The sequence below is a fragment of the Rhodofomes roseus genome (assembly GCF_022264815.1).
Source record: "Rhodofomes roseus strain CIRM-BRFM 1785 chromosome Unknown C8Q71scaffold_2, whole genome shotgun sequence".
In the NCBI taxonomy this organism is placed as follows: Eukaryota; Fungi; Basidiomycota; class Agaricomycetes; order Polyporales; family Fomitopsidaceae; genus Rhodofomes; species Rhodofomes roseus.
Window position 1 is genome coordinate 1,316,637 of NW_025952958.1, and position 14,610 is coordinate 1,331,246.

At 56.0% G+C, this 14,610-nt stretch overlaps 6 protein-coding genes across 6 annotated transcripts; 3 read left to right on the plus strand and 3 right to left on the minus strand.

Moving 5' to 3' along the window:
* Nucleotides 1–42: 42 nt before the first annotated feature.
* On the plus strand, nt 43–2,892 carry C8Q71DRAFT_734713 (MFS general substrate transporter). The gene is made up of 9 exons (XM_047922416.1): nt 43–891; nt 951–1,064; nt 1,117–1,397; nt 1,449–1,618; nt 1,674–1,699; nt 1,758–1,804; nt 1,876–2,159; nt 2,214–2,295; nt 2,350–2,892. Exons 1-9 carry the CDS (start codon nt 534–536, stop codon nt 2,527–2,529), a joined length of 1,542 nt encoding a protein of 513 aa, XP_047783873.1. The 5' UTR covers nt 43–533; the 3' UTR covers nt 2,530–2,892.
* A 1,667-nt stretch (nt 2,893–4,559) lies between these two features.
* On the minus strand, nt 4,560–8,084 carry C8Q71DRAFT_734719 (acetyl-CoA synthetase-like protein). The gene is made up of 15 exons (XM_047922417.1): nt 7,817–8,084; nt 7,747–7,761; nt 7,407–7,691; nt 7,271–7,354; nt 6,957–7,151; nt 6,813–6,892; nt 6,738–6,759; nt 6,569–6,684; nt 6,227–6,505; nt 6,061–6,172; nt 5,741–5,947; nt 5,581–5,687; nt 5,226–5,518; nt 5,085–5,171; nt 4,560–5,027 (listed from the first exon to the last, which is right to left on the minus strand). Exons 1-15 carry the CDS (start codon nt 7,911–7,913, stop codon nt 4,949–4,951), a joined length of 2,058 nt encoding a protein of 685 aa, XP_047783874.1. The 5' UTR covers nt 7,914–8,084; the 3' UTR covers nt 4,560–4,948.
* Nucleotides 8,085–8,404: 320 nt separating this feature from the next.
* Nucleotides 8,405–10,308, minus strand: C8Q71DRAFT_734731 (uncharacterized protein). Its single transcript, XM_047922418.1, has 8 exons — nt 9,628–10,308; nt 9,547–9,558; nt 9,415–9,455; nt 9,328–9,361; nt 9,113–9,277; nt 8,945–9,047; nt 8,828–8,882; nt 8,405–8,767 (listed from the first exon to the last, which is right to left on the minus strand). Exons 1-8 carry the CDS (start codon nt 9,887–9,889, stop codon nt 8,747–8,749), a joined length of 693 nt encoding a protein of 230 aa, XP_047783875.1. The 5' UTR covers nt 9,890–10,308; the 3' UTR covers nt 8,405–8,746.
* A 105-nt stretch (nt 10,309–10,413) lies between these two features.
* C8Q71DRAFT_734732 (HAD-like protein) lies at nt 10,414–12,277 on the plus strand. Its single transcript, XM_047922419.1, has 9 exons — nt 10,414–10,498; nt 10,564–10,655; nt 10,714–10,862; nt 10,926–10,969; nt 11,018–11,090; nt 11,159–11,369; nt 11,423–11,509; nt 11,565–11,605; nt 11,678–12,277. The coding sequence occupies exons 1-9, from the start codon at nt 10,463–10,465 to the stop codon at nt 11,785–11,787; spliced, it is 843 nt and encodes a 280-aa protein (XP_047783876.1). The 5' UTR covers nt 10,414–10,462; the 3' UTR covers nt 11,788–12,277.
* On the minus strand, nt 11,488–12,366 carry C8Q71DRAFT_734740 (cytochrome b-c1 complex subunit 10). The gene is made up of 4 exons (XM_047922420.1): nt 12,255–12,366; nt 12,123–12,188; nt 12,007–12,060; nt 11,488–11,955 (listed from the first exon to the last, which is right to left on the minus strand). The coding sequence occupies exons 1-4, from the start codon at nt 12,303–12,305 to the stop codon at nt 11,905–11,907; spliced, it is 222 nt and encodes a 73-aa protein (XP_047783877.1). The 5' UTR covers nt 12,306–12,366; the 3' UTR covers nt 11,488–11,904.
* On the plus strand, nt 12,367–13,920 carry C8Q71DRAFT_734744 (ribosome biogenesis protein Nop16). Its single transcript, XM_047922421.1, has 4 exons — nt 12,367–12,727; nt 12,795–12,855; nt 12,915–13,279; nt 13,378–13,920. Exons 1-4 carry the CDS (start codon nt 12,631–12,633, stop codon nt 13,590–13,592), a joined length of 738 nt encoding a protein of 245 aa, XP_047783878.1. The 5' UTR covers nt 12,367–12,630; the 3' UTR covers nt 13,593–13,920.
* Nucleotides 13,921–14,610: the final 690 nt, after the last annotated feature.

Sequence of the window (14,610 nt, forward strand, 5' to 3'; positions counted from 1 at the left end):
TGGCTGCGTGTTTGGCGCTGTTTGGCGCGCGTGCCGGTGGGCGTCTGTCGGGCACGGAACGTCTCCATTGGCCCTGCTGACGCTGCCTGAGGCTGCCTGACCCGGTCAGTACTGTGACCCAGGTTTGTCCTTCGCCATATTCTGGACCCATCCGCCGAACGGCACAGACACGCTCCTCCGCTCCTCCGACCACGGTGCCTCTCCCACTCCCTGTGCTTTGTCGCGACAAACATGCGGAAGCGAGAGGCCCGCGCGAGCATACGGTCTGCGCGGATCGTCGGTCACTCATGGTGCACAAATTACGCCGATGTCGCTGCAGGACGTACTCGCGCTTCCGATGCGGGATACAAGACGATTCCCGCGCACTGCAAAGTAGCCGCTTCTCCTTGTTTATAGACGTAAATGATTACACCGTGATCAGAATCTCCATCTCCATAATTCAGCGTCATTGGCTAGGCAGCTATAAGTCCTCGCCCTTTCTATGGCGCGTGTAGCCCCCTCGCCGCCGAACCCTCCCCCTGCTCAGCGCGGTCATGGCGTCCCTCAAGGCCGGTTCCTCCAGCGATTCCGCGCACGGTGAGGCCGCGAGACACCTTTTCGACGATGCAGACGTCGGAAACAGCCATGGCGCCCTCGAGGACCAAAAGTTCGAGTACGAGGACGCGCCCCAGCGCATTACGCCCCTGCCGAGGGCCCAGCTGGCTACGCTCTGTGCCATTCGACTGGTCGACCCGATTGCCTTCACTCAGATTTTCCCTTATGTCAATGAGATGATGGAACGCCTACACCTGACGAATGACCCCTCTAAAATCGGCTTCTACAGCGGAATGGTCGAGAGCAGCTTTGCTGTCTCGCAACTATGCTGTATCTACAACTGGGCCATGCTCTCTGGTGAGCAGCCGCCGGAATTCCGACCGTGATTAACCGTATTGCTCATACAATACTCTCAGACAAAATCGGTCGTCGTCCGGTGGTCTTGACTGGCATACTGGGCATCGGCTTATCGACTATGCTCCTCGGCACTGCTCACACTCTGGCTGGGATTCTGCTGGCCCGATGCGTAGGTATGTGATTGCATCATACACCGCTCGAGATGTCGTCCCTCACACCCCGCAGCCGGCATCTTCTCCGGCAACATTGCCGTCATCCACTCTGTGCTTGGAGAACTCACCGACTCGACCAACCAGGCGATAGCCTTCCCTATTTACGGTCTGTTCTGGCCCCTTGGTGCCATCATCGGTCCCCTACTAGGCGGCACCTTCTCCAATCCCGCAGAGCGTTTTCCGGATCTATTCGACTATGACTTCCTCAGAGAGTACCCCTACTTCCTGCCATGCTTCGTCGCAGGTTGCCTCTCCGTCTGTGGAGCGCTCCTCGTGTACCTCTTCCTCGAGGAGGTGAGCTTCTCCCTGTCGTGCACACGAGGCCTCACTGACGGCCCGCCGCAGACGCTGCCCAGCAAATGCAACCGGGGGGACTACGTACCGATGCGGCATGTCGGGTCTGAGCACAGGAGCGCCGATCCTGAGAAGCCGCCACAAACAGCGGGCATCCGGTATCTACTGTCAATCCCGCTGATTAAAGCGCTCTGCCTCAGTGGATTCGCCCTCGCTTTCCTGTGAGCCTCGTGCCCGCCGCGGCCATCATAATCCACTGACGTGCGCCCCACCCAGCAACACCGGCTTCGACGTAACCTTCGGTGCGTCCTTGCATCCTAGGCGCGCATGGCTTTCGAGCTGACGCGCTTCCTCGCCCAGTGCTCTTCTCCTACTCCGCCGTAGAGCGCGGCGGACTCAACTTCCAGGTGCGTTTAGATCCCACTATACCCGGGTCCGGAGACATCCTTCCCGCACCCGGCTAATGCGCGCACTCCAGACGCACCAGATCGGCTATGCGCTCGCGATGTCCGGCGTCGCGTCCGTGCTGCTCCAGCTGCTCTTCATGCCGTACCTCCTCAAGCGCTTCGACCACGCGCGGATGTACAATGTCTTCATGGCGATCTGGCCCTTCTGCTACGTGCTCATGCCCGGGCTGAACATCATTGCGCGCGCGGGCCTCGATGAGGCGACGGGCGAGGTGAGCGATGCGGCGAAGGCGTTCATATGGATGGGCATCGCCGGCTTGTTGTTGACGGCGAGGACGGCTTGTTTGGCGTATTCGTGAGTCTTCATTGTCCGCGCTGAGGTTGCCAGCGGTGCTTATGGCTCTGTCAGTGTGAGCATGATCCTCGTCAAAGAGGCAGCTCCTGACCCGTCGGCACTCGGCTCGACTAACGGTCTCTGCCAATTCTTCATGGTACGTATCCCCTCCCCAATCATTGAAGATCGCTCGCTGACCCGATTCACGCAGTGCTTTGCGCGCTCCTTCGCCCCCGCGTTCACGAGCTCGCTCTTCGCCTTCTCCAACGGCTTCGACTCTTTCCTCCTGCGGTACCTCTGGGTGCTCGTCATGGCCGTCGTCTCCTTTCTCGGCACGACGCTCTCGCGGCGGATCGCAGAGGGCCGCCGTGCGCGCCCCAGCCCCAAGTAACTCCTCCCTGCATCCGCGTCACCTCATCTTTCCTTTCGCCGGCGTTGCGGCCACAGGTAGACTCCCTTTCTCTCCTATCTGGACCGGTAGAAGAGCGCAGTCCCCCCCCCTACTTCCCCCCTTTCCACCATACCTGATGATAGACAACATCAACGATTGATTCCTCATCACTTCACCCTCGCATCTGTAGACGATGTGCACGCATGTTCCGATTACATCTCATTCTTGTCGTCTGTTGTCGTCTGTCGAAGTCCTTCCTCTGTTGTATTAGAGCAGTTGCTGTCGAGTAAATCAATGTATGTAGCAGTTCCGTGTTGTGTGATTTATCTGAGGGAGAGGCCATTGCCGACACTAACGAGTTCATGCCAGATCCTTGCTACCGTTTGTTGGATGGCATGTGCTGTTGTACCGCAGAGACAATACGCGCGGTACTCCTCGTGTGCAACAAGGCTCACTACTGTCGATGAATAGCAAGATGACGGGTGGGTGCTATCGTACCTACACAGCTGCCATATGCATGGACCGTCGCATCGCGCACTATACGAATCCGCGGTATGTACGGCGTCTCTACGATCATTCATGCAAGACAGTAATTGTGAACAGTGGCATGAAATCATAAGTCGGTGAATACATTCGACAGCACGAAAGCAAGGATGGCGAGCATAGAGGTACAACACTGACAGAGCGACGCAGGTCGTAATGAACATGGAGCGAGATGTGTTATCGAGAGGAAGGATATCGTCAGATCGGGGCTGCAGATGAATAAGGGCAAAGGTGGGAGCAATAGCGAATAGAACGAACAGCAGAGTAGAGGCCATTCGGGGTGACGATGGCAATGTGAGTCGAGCGTTCACGCGCACGCTTGACGCTTGACGATTGGCCGTGGCCGTCAGTCGGCGTGGCCGCGGGTGCGGTGCCTGCAGCTGTGACAGTTGAGCAAAGTACATACAGATACTATCGTGGAGGCGCGCTCACGGCGCGCAGCTCATTCAACATTCGTTGGAGGTCTTCCGCCTTCCTCCTTTCCTCCTCCGCCCTCCTCTCCGCCTCCTCCCTCCGCCTCCCGGGCCCTTTCCTCCGCTGTCTGCCTCTCTGCAACCTCCATCTGCTTCCGTTCTTCCGCTGCCCTTCTCTCCGCCTTCTCGCGCAGTTCCCCTTGCCTCCCTGCTTCCTGCGGTCGCTGCACTATGCTATCTGCTTGGTCACGGAGCTGCGTCAAGGTCGCTAGCTCCGTGACTGATATCAAAGGGCCTCTTCCGAGTCGGATCTAGCGGCTGGCTCACATCTGGCTGGAGTAGCTGGCTGTGCTGCAGTTTCTTTGTGGGGGTAGCCATCATCTACTCGCTATTTGCCCACTGCAGTTTTCCCGTCATGGCTAAACCATGACCGCAGTGGGCAAATAGAGAGCGGAGGAACGACTTGAGTCCCATCGCAGTGATACGAGGGTAGATATATGGCGGCCGTAGACGCGTATGGCTGTGTCGTCGAACGACCGCGTAGCCACTCAGTACTTAGTAAGTTACTTAGTGCCCAAGCAGTCGCGGTCACGTGTCCTCCACGCGTCCGAACACGCACACATTTCATACATCTCCTCTCTCCCATCCGCCAATTTACCGAGCGGCTGCGACCCCCATAGCAAGCAGCGACACCAGATTGGGCGTGATTTTTTAGACAACAGATCTTCGTTCCCGTTGCCAGTGCCATTATTCAAGCCCAACAGTATCGAACTCCAAAATTAGAGGCTAGCCACATCGTCTCACCGCACCTCCCGTGGGGGTCATCCTTCAGGGAAGATCTGCGAGCCATGCTCGAGCAATGCGGCACAACGAGGTCTGCTCGATTTAACGATCAGCGCACGTCCAATCTAGTTGGTCGCACACCCATGCAAGGATCGAAGTCGCCAACATCCCACGACACATGTACACATCCAGCGTACATGTGCTAAGTTATGTCTTGGGGTCCAGGGCATTGAACTTAAATGAGTGATCAAAAGCCTAGATGTTTTGTCTACCCAGGGAATGTATTCCCGTGCGGCCGTCGCGATGCTATCAACGTCTACGAATATCTCAGGCGAATCCTGTAGCCCTACAGGTTGATGCGCGGTACACATGAAAGTCCAACATGCAGGCCGGGACCAGAGTGCCCTCAACTGAAACTGAGATGTGTATGCAGAGAGTGCGCACCAAGTTTCGGCTCGATACTGTCTCTCGTCTTATATATCGCCTGTTCGAAATCACTTGCGAGCGCAACCATTCGACAAACGCAACGGACCCGCGCCAGTCAAAAGGAGCGAAAACATATGCCATAGGACAGTTTATGTGAGTCACCGAGTAACGTCGTTGAGATGCCTCAACAGATTTATCGTATAACAAGCCGTGTATGTGACCATAATCTCGAAATGTTGCGACACCACGATGGATCAAAGCCTGGATGATACAGATAGAGGGAGGGCGTAGAGCGCATCGAGCTCCTTCTTGAACTTCTCGTAAGTTTCCTTCCTATGGCCGGAAGTCAGCGCGATCCAGTAGAACGAACTTGAACGGAGAGAAGCGTACCGCTTGATCTTGAATGTTGGTGTGAGGCACCCGTTCTCGACGGTGAACGGCTCCATGGTGAGGTGTATACGTTTCACCATCTCGAAGCTGCACGCGAAAGCCTGCTCAGTAACCAGGACTCCCCAGAGGACGAGAACCTACCCCTTCAACTTGTTCTCCTGCGCAGTCTTCGTGAGCTCCGAAAGGATCGCGACGTTCACTTTCGGGTCACTCAAGGACTCCTGCAGCCCTGCTACGTTATCCGACGATACATTCTTGCCCAGCTTAGACAACAGCTGCGACAGGAGCACAGGGTCGGGCACGACGACAGCGAGGATATATGACTGCAGTGAGTCACCGTACACGAAGACCTGCGCGACGAGCGGACATGAGCTGTAGACGTTTTCGATGTTCTCGAGCGCGACGTATTCGCCCTGTGCCAGCTTCATGATATTCTACAGGGCCGCCCGTCAGCATGCCTCGAAGCACATCGGTGCATGGGTTGGGCCGCCCTCACCTTGACACGGTCTATGATTTTCAATCTGCCACGTTCGTCAATGAGGCCAACATCGCCGGTATGAATCCACCCGTCCGCGTCAATTGTAGACTTCGTATTCTTCTCGTCTGCGCCGGACGTCAGCAGTGCATGAACGCGGACTCGATGGCACGGACGAGACCTTTGTAATAGCCCTGGAAGCTGTGGTCTCCTCTGAAGCAGATTTCACCTCGGGGGAATGGCTTGTCTTCGGCAAAGTAGCTCATGGAAGGGACGTCAATCAGCTTAATCTCCGTATTGGCGCAGGGAGGGCCGACGGTGCCAGCTGATGAGGGGTCGTTCGGCCATACGTGCGTACAAGTTCCTCCGTTCTCTGTCATTCCATACCTGATGTGCGCCCGACGTTAACATTGAGAGGCAGCGCCTGCACAAAAATCTCTTACCCTGGCGGTGCACATGGTCATCAGCAAAATAGCAATTTCACCACGGAGAGTTCTGTACCTTCAAGAAGGTCACATCCCATACCCATCCGGAGGAAGTCCATGGCGGCGGCGCTAATGGGAGCAGAGCCACACGACATGAGCTGGACCCTACCGCCGAACACGGCAGCAACCTGTCCCGACGGACATCAGGCACGACGTCTCGCGGGCGAGCGATGGACACCAACCTTGCTGAACACCAGGCGATCATACAGGGCATGCGTCCGCTGTCCAGTGGCGTGCAGCTGTTGCAATTTGACTTCAGTTGCGCGTCTGAAGAGCATACCCTTCAAGCCGGGTGCCGAGGCGTTGGCCATCGCAGCTTGATACACTCTGTTCAGCACGCGGGGGACGGCGGCGACGAACGTTGGCTTGAGTATTTGCATGTCCTCAAGCAGGCGCAGCGGGTCGCCCGTAGAGTATCCGATGCGCCCGCCCATAGCAATATTGCAGAGAGCCATCACACGCTGTGAATGATGAGGATCAGATCGGGCCGGAATTTGTCGAGAGCGGACACTTGGTGGACGTGCCTCGTAGATGTGTGCCAAGGGCAGGTAGGAAATGGCACAAACGTCGCCATCTGGGACGTACCCAGTCAATTGGGCGTTGACGGCGTTGGCGAGGTTGCCATGGGTCAACAGTGCGCCTTGATCGCGCTCAGTCCACTTCCCCACGCCGCTCACGCGAAAGTATCCTCACCTTTGGGATTTCCAGTTGTGCCCTGCCGGTGAATTAGCCACGCTTCCCTGCCAGGTGGACAGATGGATAGCTTACCGATGTGTAGCAGATCGTGGCAAGTTGGCCCGGCCCCGGCCTGACAGGCTCGACGAGATCAGCCGCACCTATCGCTTCTACTGTATTGGGGCGGCAGAGTCAATGCGCAAGCGAATAACGATGCATTTGCCGTCATGCACATACAGTCGAGTAGACCCAGAACTTGTATGCCCTTATCCTTGCCCCAGGCAACCAAAATGTTCTTGCTTTCGATTGGAATGTCGTCCATGATGACGACTATTTTCAATTTGGGAACTGAAGGCCCGAGCTGCAACAGGAATTGCGCGTGGTCTGAGGTAGCAAACACTACAGTTGTTTCGGCATGGTTGATGCTGTGCTTCCATTCAACAATCTGAACACCCTTACGGTGTAGCTCGTGCACTTACATGTACTCTGGCGAACACGAACAATTGTTCGAGTCAAGCATTACGCAATCACGGATTCATGTAGATGCTTACCGACGGAGTCCTTCCCTAGCGTGTCATATAACGCAACACCTACCTTGGCATATGCATGCAAGGCTGTGTCCACGAGCTGCCATTCTTTTACAGCCAATGAGACGAGTGAGGATACGCGACCAGATGTCAGACATACCTGGGGAGTTCTTGCTCCAGATCCCAACTGTCTCGAGTTGTCCTCCACCCAACACTCCCTTCCTGAAGAGATTGCAGAGTGCACTCCCAATGGCTCGTCTTCGCTCGTCGATCCGATGCCATGAATCCCATTCGTAATGATCTGCGAACTTGAGAGGACTCGTGGAGACGAGTGGGCGCCGGCCAAACAGAGGTCCCCCCTTCGATCTGTGCAGACCCTCCTCGAAGATCTCCCAGCATGTCGTGAGAGTGCCGGGGGATTCGAGTGTCATGAACGGGTATGCAGCTGGACAACGGCTCTGTAACCTTATTCACGCGTCATGGTGCAAGGAAGCACCTACTGGAGCGGTAATGTCCTGCGACGAATGCGTCACTCAATTATACGCGTCCGAGTTGCGGCAGTTTACGTACCGGTCTGCCCAGGTTTCCTGGTGCCCGGCACCTCGACGGCCTGTCGCGAATAGTCCGGATTCGCCGGGAATGGAATCGGTATGTTGTACTCGGGCATGGTGGCAGGTCCTAGCTTGCAGAGTGCGGGGCCGTCTGGGGTAGAAAGGGGGCGCGGCAGATGGCGGTCGGACGAGAGAGCATGGGTGGTTGTCAGTGCAATATACTGGGGTTGATCCCGGGGAGCGTCGACCGGGGACCAGTAAGGCGGATCACATGAAAACGCGCAGACCGTGTCCCGCGCCACCCGACTTCGAGTTCCTCCTCACCCATGCGACCGTCGACGATCCAGCCATCCTCCAAGAACCACAGCAGGTGGTCATGTTCACCAGGTCGTCTGGACAGGACAGGCCATGCATCGTCGCCAGTTACAGCGTACACACAGGCACCAAGTGCCCGACCGACCGCGCAATATTTCGGTGTGGTGTGCCGGTGCGGATCAACGTCCCGCCCGTCGTCAATGTGACCCTCTAGTGCTCCCGCGAAGTACTGTGATTCTGCCAATCTCCTGAGTCCTTGCCATATGAGAGCAAAAGCTCCTGAACCGACGCAGCGACCTTGGTCAGCCCGGCGTTGGTTAGACTGCTTTGAATACGCGAATCTGAACAAGTGATGCTCTGGCCCGCCGGCCGCACAACACGCGTACGGCGAGATGCACGGCTGGCATTATGATTATGATGGCTAATACGGAGTACGTCACCAGGTGTCCGGGAGACACGGAGAGAGCGATAACGTTTGCTCAAGGGACTATTCAACGCCCGTACAAGTTGACGGTACAACTACAAATAAACAGACGCTACATTATCGCTACAGCACTGAAGGAGAACTCGACAAATCGTTATCACTCAGACAGAGTCACAGAATCCCCGCGCCGTTCACTCCTGGCAGCCAATATCAAGGCATGCTGAGAACAATCTGCCGGCAAAGTAAGTCAGATGCAAACAGTAGGCGGCGCAGGGTCACAAAGACACGCACCTTCATGAAGTCTTCATAGCTGAGTTGCACCCAGCCGTCTCTGTCCGTGTCGACCCTGAAAAGAATCAATGCTTTAGTTTGAACGAACATAGCATGAGTCGAGTGACGCATACATACCTCTGGAATGATTCCGTGAGTGATTTCACTACTACACAAGCACGCACGAAACGGTCGAAGGTGATGCCAGGCGGCGGGCCGTAGCCGCTTACAGGTGCAGATGCTGTAATGATATATGTTAGTCACACGGTGAGCTGTCGCTGACAGGGCGGCCGCTAGGAGACGCACCGTATTTCTGCTCGATGAGCGTAAGGATGGAAGGCGAGAGATTGTAACCAAAGCTACGCATTGCTTCGGCCAATTCGTAGCCTTCTATAGACCCGGAACGATCCTTGTCGAAGTGCCTGAATACGCCCTGCCATTCCTGGATGTATCTCCATAGGCCACAGAACTCTGTACCTGTGGTGAGATACGCTTTCAGATGCGCTTTATGTTCGACATACCATTAAACCCTATCGTCCCACTTCGGTCGACGTCCTAGTACTTTCTTAGCAATGGCCGGTGACGCTGAGCAAAACTGGGGCACTTACAAACATGTTCATCAGCATCTTCACAGTGTCGAGATCAAATTCTACAAGAACGGCTTCCGTTAGCAAACCTACGCTCTATGCCGGCATAGACCCTGCAGCAGAATGCTCTCCGCATGAACCGCTGACACTCACTCGACCAATCGCCTGATCGCGTAACACAACGTGATCCTGATTAGCACAACTGCATTCACGATGTAGAATGTTTCTGCGCACCGTTTACGAGAGCGTTCTGTAGCTCGTGTACTGTGATGCCTCCGGAATGCGTCGCGTTTACCGCGCTGAACCACTGCCAGAGCTGAGGATCTGCCCCAGGCGGAGGGGCGGCAGGTGTGATGGCGCGATCGCCATAGCCGCCGCCGTAGCCGCTGCCGTAGGACGGTGTGGCCGAGAGGGGTGCTTCTCTGTAGGATGCGGAGGGAGTATGGTGCCGGCTGTGGTGATGGTGGTGGTGACTATGGTTCGAGTGTATGGACATGGTGGACGGTGGTAGAGCGGGTGTCGAGAAGCGCTGGATGAAGGTACGGAGAGGACCACATTCCCTCGGTGCCTTACATATAGGGCGTCTCGAGCGATTCTGCCATGGAGTCAGAATCGTTAGGCGTCCTGTATGCGATGCCGTGGGCGGTGTACATTGACGTGCAGCAGGCGGCGCACAGCACAACGTTGCTGCCGCTGAGTATTAATGCTCCGCCTTCGTCGATCCCGCGGAGCGGCAGCATAAGCCCGTACGCCGGTAGCATAACCAAGAGGTGTCCGAGAGTTCAGAGAGCGTATACGCAGCAGACAGCGCAGCGAAATTACATGCAGAGCGTAAAGTTCAGAGGACACCGGTACCAGTATGTACACGACGAGCCTCCGAGGCCCGCTCTGACGACCTTGAGCCCGCAATCTCACCTCGGTCGACAAGCGCCCAGGGCGCAGCTAGCGCGCATTTCGGACCACGTGTTAATCCTCCGGCGACCTAGATAGGCGCCTGTGTCTTTAAGCGGAAAGCTTTAAGTTTGTGGCTGCCCGCTGCCGTGATGGCAGCTTGCAGCACAAGTGCGTCATGTCGTCCCCGCACTTGAAGGCAGTAATATTCGATGTACGCTTTACTAATGGGCCGACCCTGCTTCTGACGGCGCGAATGCTCACCTTGATGTCTTCCAGGTCGGCGGCGTCGTCTGCCGTAGCCCGCTCCTCGCCATCGCCGCGTATGAGAGAGAGTATGGAATCCCCAACAATTATATCAACTGTGCAATGTGGAATCCGACCTAATTCAAAATGTGGTGCGCATACTGAAGGGCTTTATGTTCTCAGAACCGGGCGAGGCGCACACGGCGCCTGGCAGAAGTTCGAACGGGGCGAAATGACTTTGTTCCTGTTTTACGAGGCATTCGGGCGGGAATTGTCGGACACCAAGATGAACAACGTTTGGTACGCGGATTACTGCAAGCGGAAGGGGATAGGTGATTCTCTGATACTAGTGGCGCATCACAACTTCTGAGAATGTTGATCCCTCGCCTCGACAGAGTGCCCGAAACTCCCCCAGTCGCTCAATATCAATGGAAGAGAGGTAAGGACAAGACGCTGCGCTCTTTCGATAACTCAAGCGTACCCTCAGCTGTTTGGTCGCATGATGCGTGAGAGCGGATCGTTCGACGGAGTGGTGGTCAAGGCCATTAGCCGCATCCGAGGCTGGTACCTCCCACCTTGCACTCCTTTGGGTAGGCCTCTTGACTGACTCGACATGAGACACAATCAGGCGTTGGCAGATGGCGTGTCATCGCGCTCACGAACAACTTCTCGAAAGCCGACGCTGACAGCATCGGGGAAGCACCGCCGTCGGCGGAGGACTATCCAGGCTTTACCGCAGAATCCGAGCTCGCATTCCTAGGCTGGCAGGAAGGCCCGACCCCGCCTCGACTGCGGGCTTTGTTCGATGATTTCTGTGATTCCAGTACTTTGGGAATGAGGTACGGAGTTCTGGCATCTTTCGAGACGACGACGATCATTCACTATCTCATAGGAAACCAGAACCAGAGATCTATCTCCTGGCTTGCCAGAGGAACGGAATTCAGCCACACGAAGCCGTGTTCCTTGATGACCTCGGAATGTGAGTGGGCTAGGTGGCCCTGCTTACATATATCATCTTACGGTCGAGACTGCAGGAACCTCAAAGTGGCTCAGAGCCTTGGAATGGAGACGATCCGTGAGTCGACGCATCGGTCCTTCGATCGCTCGTACCTTGGAAATTCCATACTGATCTAGAGCCCTCCCGCAGACGTGCCCATCGGGAATTCGATGGGCGCAATCAAACAGTTGGAGGAGAAGTTGGGAATCGACCTGACTGGTGACCGTGGAGGTGCCAGCCCGGTCTCAAACAAGCTTTAGCGATTTGGACATCTTCTTGCCGCTGCCATGTATATCGTACCGCTGCATGGGACACACGTCGGAGGGCTACGGGTCAAAGACCCAAAATCTATTCAAGCTGCGGATAAGAACACGGTTCTAGAACGGCTTGTCCGACGCAGGGGTCTTGTCTTGCCAGTACCCGCCCACCTAAAGCCGACTTAGACATGCGGGCCGAGATCGAAAGAATGTCTTGCTCACCGCAGGGAGCTTGGAAAGGAATTCCCGTTTTACCAACGGTGTCACGGACAGGAACTGGTACGGCACACAGGCCGACGTTTCAGTATCACGAAGAATCCCAGTCGGAAGGCACATACGTATAGGGCCATGACCCCTGCGCCGGCTCCCCACAGGCCCAGGCTGGTTCCCCAGCGGCGCACGAACTATGCACGGGACGGGGTTAAAGTCAATGGCGGATACGTTGCGGTAGAACACGCGTAAACACGTACAGTGAGGGGCCGTTTGTGCTCAGGCTCTACGTGCAGCGAGTAGCGAGACATAGCTTGCGTGTGCGGACGAGATGTCGCGGTAGACGATGAGGTTGAAGAGATGGCTGTCGTGGTCGGGCAGAGCGGCCGTGCCCGGGCAAACGGCGACCTGCGAGCACGTGCGGCGTTGGGTCGCAGCCGACATCGCGCGGGCCCGTTAGCGCTCGAGCGACCCTTGGTTCTGCACTTGATCGTCCTCGGTCAACTTCTCCCATCCTTCGCTGAGATACTTCAGCTTCCGGTCAGGCTCTATCGGCCTCCGCTTCTAGTCGGCTCGCTCTGTTGCGCACTTCCGCCGGATCAGCAGGTCTTCGACAGCTTCTACCGTACACCGACTATGGCAAATCCGCGACAGAGGAGAAAATCGCGCTCGGGTTCATACAAGCCAGTGCACCATTCTCGTAGGGCAAAAAAGAACCTCAACAAGCAACCACGTCCGTGGGTCTTGCTGCATCATTTTACGTGGGTTGTGCTTACTGACCGGGTCTCCGTTCCCAACAGCTATACGTGCCCCTAAAGTCCTTCAGGACGCTTGGGATAGGCACAAAACAGTCAGACAAAAGTTAGTTCGCCGTGCTTCTCAATGACGACATATCGCATTTCACCTGACCGCCGTGGAAGCTACGAAGCCCTGGGCCTCGTAGCGTCATTGAACCCTACAGCATCAGGAGGCGTCGAGCGGCCTGCGAGCCATGCCGGCAACCCCCATACTGCGGATGCGTCGGTCACGCCAGAAGCATCCACCTCTCAGCAGGTGGTGAACGCACATACGAGTGTACCCAAAGGCTATGGCCGCATTGTCCGAGATGAGAATGGCAACGTCATTGACATCATATTGCCGAAAGAAGAGGAACATGGTCTCGCCGACGAGATAATGGAGGATCTACCGGATGCCTCGCGGGACGAGCAATTAGCTCCCTGGGTTGAACTAGGTTCAGATACAAAATCGGGCCCATCAAAAGCTCCAGAGACACATGTCGTTCGAGGTGAGTTGTTCCTTGGTCCGGAAATTCATTATCTTCGTCGCTATTACATTGCATGCTTACTGTCGCCGATTGACGCTTACCGCGGTGTCAATTTACAGCGCTGGAAGAGATGTCACAAGAGCGTGGCGCTCGCCCACCCAGATATGCGTCTACGGGCGAGAATGCAATTCTCCGACGCCTCGTTCACAAGTATGGGGAGGATGTGGAAGATATGGCGAAGGACAGGAAACTCAACCCTGATCAACGCACTGCCGGCGAACTAGGACGTGCCATACGGAAGGCCGGAGGCTTTGCGCGGCTCAGAGAGGTGTGAGCACCAGATAGGCACGTGTATACCAGGAAAGGGCGTTGGGGAATGCAACGGTCTGTCTTGGCTTCCATGTTAAGATCCGTCAGGGAAGATGTCAATGCGCTGGATATCAGATACAGACCATACTATGCATTTCGCAGGCTACGGAGGCGGTCACCGTCTGTACCTCGGCGCAGCGAGAAACCGCGCTTTCCTGGTCACTAGGATCAGAACCAGTTGACAATCAACAGAACGCACACGAAAGTCGACCGACGATGCTGCACCCGTGAATGCATGTTCATGGATCAACCCAAACTTGACCCAAACGCTGAGCGCTGAGGCGTCAACCGGCTTGCGGCAGTCGCCGAACGAACTCCGCGAGCATGCCAATGTGCAGAAATGACTGAATTTCCGACTGTAACGGCGATGTGTTTGACAGTGCTCCCGTCCTGTGAGTGCCCTTGTATTCGTGCTGGCACCATTGTGCCCAGCCTGCCGCTGTACGGTTATAACGTGTTATCACATCGTGCACGGAAGCGTCACAAGCGAAGAAAAAGACGTGTCAGCGCTGAATGATTACTTTCGCAGGGCAGCATTGCGTCGCGGGACTCGGTCGACACCGTGTTCGATTAACTCCTCGGAGACGTACCACAACCACCGTGGTGGGATATGTGCACCCCTAATCGGAGCAGTGCGTTGAATTCGCGATCCGCAAGCAATGGGGTCGATGCGGCTGAGCTGGGAGGGACAGGTCACCGCCAAAGAAGGTAGATTGGCCCTACAGTGCGGGATGCGGCAACATCCTCTGATGTCGTTACGAATTTGAAAGTGCACTGTGACTGGGTGGCACCAAGCTGCAACGGGCAGTTAGAGTAAATGGGGTCAGGGAAGGTGGCCATCGCCAGCCAATCCCCGCCCCATCCAAGGTAGGGGCGTGGTCTTGGTTCTGACGGACCATTGGACGCCCATCACCAGCAGACGGTTTGCCAAATGCTGTCGAGGGCGCGATTGCCCCAAGCCGCCGGCGTTCTGAGACGTCTTG